General features: G+C 38.1%; 1 protein-coding gene across 9 annotated transcripts in view; it reads left to right on the top strand.

Annotated features, from left to right (window-relative positions):
- Positions 1-292: 292 nt before the first annotated feature.
- The window catches only part of TAX1BP1 (Tax1 binding protein 1), an 84,085-nt gene continuing 75,744 nt past the window's right edge, over positions 293-8,633 (top strand). For 4 of the 9 annotated variants that reach the window (XM_024990780.2, XM_024990777.2, XM_005205539.5 and 1 more), the window contains exons 1-2: positions 293-391; positions 7,126-7,294. In XM_024990780.2, coding sequence (XP_024846548.1) covers positions 7,133-7,294 — 162 coding nt within the window. In that variant the 5' untranslated portion in view covers positions 293-391; positions 7,126-7,132. Of the gene's footprint in view, positions 783-5,763; positions 5,850-7,125; positions 7,295-8,633 lie in introns of all 9 variants that reach the window. The other 5 variants (XM_010804324.4, XM_005205540.5, XM_059885661.1 and 2 more) reach the window with 3 other exon arrangements.

Below are 8,633 nucleotides of genomic sequence, written 5' to 3'. Positions count from 1 at the left end.
AATGGCAACCCACTCCAGTGTTCTTGCCTGGAGAATCCCAGGGACGGGGAAGCCTGGTGGGCTGCCGTCTATGGGGTCGCACAGAGTCGGACACGACTGAAGTGACTTGGCAGCAGCAGCAGGAGCCTACAGTCTGCAGCTAGGGTAGTTAACCGCCGGGTGCAACCAGATTGATATTTCAGCGGTTAGGCCCGACCGACTCCTCGCGACGTCGGCGGCGGAAGGGGCGGGTCCATGGCAGGAAGTGGCGTTTCACCGGCTTTTGGCCTGTGGGGAGGTGTAGCCGGTCGGTAGAGGGAGGCTGTGGTGGCGGAAGAGCTTTGGAGGCTGATGGCGGCTGAAGCTCGGAAACCTCTTTAACACTCCACTCTTCCCGAGAGTTCCTCACTCGGTAAGCGCCTCTCCAAGCCGGCCCCGGCGCCTCGCGTGGGGTGGACGTCCCCTGGAGCTCTGTAGGGGCTCGTGATACGCCCCTCAATTCTGGAGTCTAGGGGCCTGACTAGTCTCGGGAATGGTCTCCGTAGTGACGATGCTGCCGAATGACGATGCTTTCCTTCCCGAGGACAAACCTTTCTTCCCGGACTGTGATTGTGACGGGAGTGTGGACGACTTTGGTTAGCAAAGGAGTTGGAAAAAGGGACGGGGGGCCGGCCCACACGGCGGGGAGGCCCTAGGATAGGCCTTGGCGATTTAGGGGAGCCGGGTGGGGTGTGGGCCCTTTGGGGACGAGTAGCCAGAGACCCCCGGAAAAGAAAGTGCTTTGGCGGAGGCTCTACTCTATGGTGAGTGCTTAGTGGGTAACGTCTGGGCTGCTGGGGTAGGTAAGCTTAGGAAAACATCTAGGTCGTGTCGAAATGGGACACTCAGGTTTGCCCGTGCGGAGTGAAACCTGTGTTTTGTTTTGAGTCGCCAGTAGATTAGGAGGCGGGGACTCCGTGCGCCGCGGGCCTTGGGCGGAGTTAGCTGTTTGTGTTCGATCTTCAAAGTCAACTGGGTTATAGAGTTAGTGAACGCTTTTCTTGTCTGCTTATAAATAAATGACTGTCACGCCTTGTGCTCGAAGGGATCTTAAATCTTCCGAGAAGAGTCATGTTTGTCTATGCTTAGGCAACTTGTCCTGATTTCACAACACTCCCTCCCAACACCCCAGAGGTCCGCAGGTTGTGGACAAGTCCCGACAGGAGCTCGTCATTTTGGGGAATCTTTGCTAAGAGATTAGTATGCGTGTGTGTGTGTGTCCTGATAAACATATTACCTTATTGGTAATCATTTTATTTGAGAACGCCGTGACATTTGATTTTCTATATATATTTTAGGTTTTACGAAGTAGTTACGAATCGCTTTTGTGTCCGGGACAGGAAATTCTAAGTTTTCCACTCGCTAGTTGTAGAATAGCTGCATGCAGGAATTACTAATTGTAGTTTTGGAGCCCGATTCCAAAAGCGTTTAAAGAGATTATTAGAGTAACATGTAAATCTAAAAACAAAGTGGGCTAATTACCCTTGGGGTGCTATTCGGGTATGGAAAGGGGCCTTCGTTTTGTTCTTATCAAGGATAGAGTTGATTTCTTGAAAGAATACTTGATTAAGTTTTTTAGTCATTCCATTGTTAAATTGCACACCCCTGTTTATACAATTATGGCTGCAGCCATTTGCGTAGTAGTAACTGGTAAATATCCTTTACTTAACAAAATAACAGATATTTTGGAATTCTAAGTTTTGACCTTTTTTAATGATGTTAAATATTTTTGAAAGGTCTTAACCATGTTCCCTTTTTACTGCTTTGGGGGCATTGCCTCACATATGAAGTTTATTGGATTGCATTCTTTTGAAATTTAAATATTACTAAGTAAAATTTTGGCTATATCCACCTCTGGCCTTTTAAAGTTTAGTTTGTCTCAAACTCTTACAGGATGGTAAAGATTCCCTCCCCTCTAATAAAAAGTCAGTTTCACAACTTTTTAGAAACCACCATTTAAAACAAAGTTAAGTGGTGTGCATGACACCTGGCAGAGTGTAATGAGTAGTGGTACTCAGCTGTAAGAGTTGTGGAGATTGGGAGGACTGTTAAGTGTGTAAACTGACAAATTGGTGGATTTGCTTCTGCCTTCCAGAAAGATCGCTGATAATTCTTTTCTGGTCTGTAAGCCAGCTGATATAGTCTTTGAGCTAAACTGTGAGTAATTGGAAGCAATTAGAATATTAGCTGTAGTTTTTCCCTTCAGATACTCAGTTTCTTCCCGAACTGTTTGGAGATAAGTTTGAAAGTTCATGTATAATTAACTGAAAATTAAAAAAAATTTTTTTTTACTAAGTATTTCAACCACTGTATGTAATGTGTTTCTATTGCAAGAGGTCATATGTGAGTTTTTATTACTAGTCTTTGTCTACTTTGGATTTACTAACTTTTATTATGGAAATTTTCAAAATACCCAAAAAGAGTTTAAGGACTCACTATTTTGCTAATCTGGGTTTATCACCCCTGGAGTTTTTTAAGGCAAATCCTGGACATCAGGATATTTCACCTATAATTTATCATCTTTAACTGGTAAGGACTTTGAAAAAAACACAATCACCATAATAATAGTATCACCTAGAATAAAATTATCTTATTTCTTTTTGAATTCTAAATGTTAGAATTAGCAAATTATATAAAATATCCAAATTAGAAAGTTTGCTCTTCTGTACATTTAATGCACAGAAGTTCTTAGTATGGTCAACTTCCTACTTTATTTAATTAAGGTTTACACATTTTGGGCTAGTTAAGTAAAATGAGTATCAGAAGTCACTGGAAAAATGCTAGCAGAAAAGCCAGATCAGGCTTGGGCTTGAAAAAGTTCCAAGAGGAAGAACATAACACTGATATTCCCCCGCCCTCAGTTTATTTTAGCTACTTACCTGAGGGCCCACTGCATATTGTCTATTATTCCTTAGATATTGATGAGTCCTCAAAAATAACAAACATTGGATTTTAGACCAAAGACTTAACAGAGTTAAGTTTACAGCATAACACTTAAAAGGAACCCTAGAGATGTTAGGGAATAAAGTAGAAAATAGGGAAGAGGGCACTGCAGACGGCGTGTAAAAGTATTTCAGACTTTATTTCCCAGCCAGGCATGTCTTTTTTTTTTTTTTTTGAACTGTTCTCATGTATTTTTAATTTTTTACTTACGTAACATTGGTTTATTACATTAGTTTCATGTGTATAACATTTCTAATTCTGTATATACTACAGCTTGTTTACCACCAAAAATATAGTTTCCATCTGCCAGCATACAGTTGATCCCCTTTGCTCTTTCCATCCCCTTTACTCTTGTTCTTGGTAAGTCCGGTTTGGTTTATTTATTTATTTTTTGTTTGCCATATTTCTAGAGGTGTACTTTATAGAGAATGGGAAACGAAATTCGATATGGTAAAGCTATTCCTACTTTTGTGGTAGGCATTGTATTTCCTCTCTCCAGCTGAGGCTGAGTTTGTTCTTTTTCTCGTGCTATCAGTGAAGCTCCACTTCCCACACACTACCACAAGGTGATGCAGTGACTCTGCACATTACTTCCCCATCGCATGGTGTGTGGGTCTGTGTGTGTGCCTGTGAATCATTGTGATGCATTAACATTCTCAGTGAATTTTAACGATTTTAAAAGGTTTACCATCTTTTCACTGCGTTTCTTATCTGTGTGAAGAATGAAACATAAACTGTATGGGAATTAGATATTTTACCGTTTAAAATGGGTCGATTCATGTAGTTACATTCAGATAACATTCATCCTTGTTAACTTTTTTATGAGTATAAGTTATATTGGAATTAAATTAATTTAAAAAGTAATGAGAATGAAGTGACTTCTGTAAAAATATTTCTGTAGTTATAGTCAGATTGAAATGTTTAAAAAGGTTAGTGTTGGAGAGAGATTAATGAAGGTTATTAATGGGATAATTGCAAATTATCTTACTCTAAAGATTTATAAGCATCATGAATATATTTAATATCTGATAGAGTTTTGTATTAAAAACTTGAATTTTGGGGAGAGAGTTTAAAAATGAAATTTCTTGTTAATGTATTTATTTAAAATAATGAAAATAGTACATTAAATATACTGGTAAAAATTCAATTGAATTAAAAGTTGAAGTTCTTTTAAGTCCTCTTTTCACACATAACTCATGAGTAAAGATGGTAGTGTGTGCTTTTTAGTCCCTTTGATACATTTATAAGCATATATACACATGTACATACATAAATACATATGTGTATTGTTGTTTTAGTTGCTAAGTTGAGTCTGACTCTTTTGCGGTCCCATGGACTATAAAAGACCAGGCTCCTTTGTCCATGGAATTTTCCAGGCAAGAATACTGGAGTGGGTTGCCATTTCCTTCTCCAGGGGATCTTCCTGACCCAGGGGTTGAACCTGTGTCTCCTGCTTTGGCAGGCAGATTCTTTACCATGAGCCACCTGGGACGCCCACATATGTGTATATACCTTTATGTTATTTTACATCTTAAAAGCTTTTCAGTGAAGTAAAAGTCTAATTATTGATTTTTAAACGCTCTTGTAATTGAGGTTAAACAAAAGTTTAACCTCCACTACCTTGTTGTATAACATATACTGCTTTGTTGATTTAGTTTACTTTAGGAAACATATTTAAGTTTTATGAAAAAAGTTTCATTCTTAAATGACTTTTAATGTACAACACGGGAAACTCACCCTAAGCTAACTTTGTTTTCTTCTTGCTGAGTATCTTCCTCAGAGAAACTTATACTCACTTTCTTCATAGAAAAACATTACTGATTCACTTGACTCAGTTTTGGTAGTTGTATCTAAAAGAGTTTGGTTCAGTTAATTTAGCTATAGTCTTTCTCATGGGTTTTTTTATAACAAGTAGTGAACATTTTTTCAAAACTGGAATCAAGGGCTTTTTGTTTTTTTTAGGAAGCCACTAAATTTGAAAGGAGATTATTATTAGTGGTTTCATTAACATTATGACATCTCTTTGGGCTCAGGTTTGCTCAGGCTATTCAAAGAAACAAAGTAATGAACACTTATTTTAGGAAGTTTCTAGTGTTGTGCTACCTTTTCATTTTCCTGAAGACTTTAGGTTGCCAGCTGGAGACTATTGACTGTTAAGTCTTTCTGTGAAGTAGGGTTGTTGGTAATAAAGCGTTTTTGTTAGTGCAGAGATACAGGAAATTTACTACTGAATGCATTCTCTTTACCTTAGAATCCTGGCAAACCTCAGGTGGGAGAGGCTGATAAGACATCCAGCCTGGTATTCTGCCACAGTGGCTTTCAGGTTCATGAATGACAGTCTCTTTGTGGGATGTCCAGTATATTGTATATCCTATAAGTACAAAGCAGTATCTTGACCATAACAGAAGCAGAGTAGAGACAAAAGGAAAATTGGGCATTTTCTGAAGTGTTATTTCAGAATTTTAAAGATGAGCTTTAGTATTTCAGATCAACAAAAGAAACGTGGAAAAGCATTTTATCGTAGATCTTTCTAGAAATAAGACTTCTTAGTAATTGTTAAAATGTGAGTAGTGTTGAGAATTCGCTGGTAGTCTACTGGTAAGGACTCTAATGCTTTCACTGCCTTGGCCAGGTTCAGTCCCTGGTCCAGGAACTAAGATCCTGCGAGCCTCACAGTGTGGCAAAAAAAAAAAAAAAAAAATGTGATTAGTGTTACTTCTGTAGAAACTTCATGGGTTTGTGAAGTAAATTAGAATAATTTGGTTAGCAAATGTCTTAACCCGGTTTTTCCCATTATTACAGAGATTCTTGTTTTGATGACTCAGAAGCAGGTGCCATTGTGTCAGTGGCAGTGTTTCCTACGTGGTCCTGTAGAAACAACGGCTGAAGTGAGTCTGTGACACACTGTAGAGATATATTTTTTGAGTAAATTATATCATTTTTTCAAATGTAGAGCAAATAATTTGGAAAACATTTAGGTTTTGAAGATTTTTTTAGGCCGCTTTCACCATTCATCTGCTAGCAAGTGCTAAGTTAGTGAGCACTCACTGAATCTATAATAGATTCTCAACAGAATGTATTTCAGTGACACTATATATTTAAAAATACATGTATTTTTAATCAGTAACTGTATGGAAAGGATACAATAATCCTGGAATCAAGATAGAATGAAAGGGTAGAATTGTTGTAGGTAGAGATGAACGAGTAGGCCGAACTATTTCAAGTAGACCAACTGAGATTTTTACATCATTTGTGAGATTTGAACAAGTATGTACCAGAAGCCCAAGAAGACAGCCCAGGTCTGGGAATCTGTGAGAGCTGCTAATGGAGACTTAAATTGATGGTTTGAGTCATAGTCTAAATAGTAGTCCTCTGTGCTGGCTGTATACAGGATTAAGATTACTTTGAAGTGAAGTGAAGTCGCTCAGTCGTGTCTGACTCTTTGCGACCCCGTGGACTGTAGCCCACCAGGCTCCTCCATCCGTGGGATTCACCAGGCAAGAATACTGGAGTGGGTTGCCATTTCCTTCTCCAGGGGATCTTCCAACCCAGGGATTGAACCCAGGTCTCCCACGTTGCAGGCAGACGCTTTAACCTCTGAACCACCACTTTGGGAGGCTTAAAAAAAAATGTGTGTACACGAACTTGCATGCAGTGCCCAGGTCCCAAAAAGTCATTGTCTAAGACCCCTTAATGATTCTAATATGTAGCCGGGGTTCAGAAAACCTGGGGATCGTGAATGTGGGTCAGGAATGCATGACACAGAGGTTGACTAGGCTCTAGGTTACAGGAGCCTAGAACCTAACGTGGAGGGATACAATAGGTTGGATTAGGGAGGAAAGTGATGCAAGTTCAGGGGTTCAACATAGAAACACTGCTTTTGGTTTGCAAGAGAAGCAGAGGGCTAGGCTTTGCAGGAGAGGTGAAAGTTTGGTTTTTAAGTTTTTTTAACTCGTTGAACTTTCTGAAACATTTTGTAAATTAATTACTTCCCAGTTTGTGTTTTTATATTTAATCATATCTAAAGGAGTTCCAGTATTTAAGAAGTATGTCTTTTCAATAATTCTCTGAGAATATCCATGTAATTTACTTTTAAAGCTATATATTTTCTCAAGGTTTTTTCTTAGTTGGTATCATTAAATATGTATAATTTACTTGTTTCAGATTCACAATGACATCCTTTCAAGAAGTTCCATTGCAGACTTCCAACTTTGCTCATGTCATCTTTCAAAATGTGGCCAAGAGTTATCTTCCTAATGCACACTTAGAATGTCATTATACTTTAACTCCATATATCCATCCACATCCAAAAGATTGGGTTGGTATATTCAAGGTAAGAGAACTTTCTGCATATTTCTTCCATGTAGGCACTCTTTATTTTCTTCTTAAGAGGTTCACAATTAGTTTATACTTGTCTTAGCTCTACGTTAAGGATTATTTTTATAAATGTCAAATGTAAAACATTATGCAAACTTGAAATATTTAATAGTGCAGGGTAGTGTACAACAAATGTTAGGAACTTCAGTTCACCAGACTTGCCTCTCTGTGATCAAAAGGTTTGACTTAAAATTCTTTTCAAATTTTTTTCTCCCATTTTCTCCATTCCTTACCTTAAAAAGGTGATCTTTTCCTTTGGATTGCTATATCATTTACGGTTTTGTCATTTGTAATTAATTTTGTACAGCTCTACAGCTGTGTTACTATCTTTTCTGTTGTCCCACATTGTTAAAATATTCCTCATATTGTCCCATGCTTTAATAAGAGTATTCTGTTTTACATGACTAGTAATTTCATTGATGGCAAGAGTCCTAGTTCTAATATTTTGCCATTATGTGTTACATTTAGTTGAAAATTACACTGAGATGATCATTACAGTGGTGGAAGTTTTTTGGCAATTTCAAGTCTTCAGAATGTAATGGAGAACCAGAAAATAAGAATGTGCTTTGAGCAAAGTAATGCTGTAAATGTACAGGTAGTAAAACTTACTTTTCTCTTGGGTTATTCTAGATTCTCCCTTGGAAGCAATTTTTATTTTAGATATGACTTGTTAAAACCAAGACCAGTAGGTATTGAAATTTTAATTGTGTGGTCTATATAAGTTAAATAGTAAAGTAGAAAGAAATAAAAGTAGCTGCTAGAATTAGGTACATTGAGAGTATCAAGTAGTCAAAGTCTGTCCTAATAGAGTGAGGAGGGCAGAAAAACTGTATGGGACAAAACAAAGTTCTGGCCTTTAATGACATTTCAGTACCTTTTTGAATCTCTCATCCCTTGGCATTGCTGGATTGGTGAGTTGTTTACTCTGTTTTCTTTAGGCTAGTCAAAATCCAATATGAAGATACATTTATTGTAAGCTTGTTATGAAATCAATATCATTTTTAATTTTATGTAAGAGATGAATAACAAGTTAAAGACACTAAGAATTGGTATTTTCTTAAAGAGTGAGACAGAGAGGAAGAATAGAACAGGGAAATGAGATTGAGGGAAGAAAAGGGCATTCCTGGCAAGAAAATGGCATAAGCAAAGGCACAGGGGTGAGAATGTTAATGAGAATGAGTTAGTGAAGTGGAGGGAGATGAAGTTAGTGAAGTGGAGGGAGATGAAGTGTCCGTCTTTGATGGAAGACCTTCAGTGTTAAGCTAAGTAGTTTGCAGACTTTTCATTATGTGCAG

This window comes from Bos taurus, chromosome 4, assembly GCF_002263795.3.
Source record: "Bos taurus isolate L1 Dominette 01449 registration number 42190680 breed Hereford chromosome 4, ARS-UCD2.0, whole genome shotgun sequence".
Lineage (NCBI taxonomy): Eukaryota > Metazoa > Chordata > Mammalia > Artiodactyla > Bovidae > Bos > Bos taurus.
Note: the sequence above shows the minus strand (reverse complement) of the source record. Positions and strands in the feature narration are given on the sequence as shown.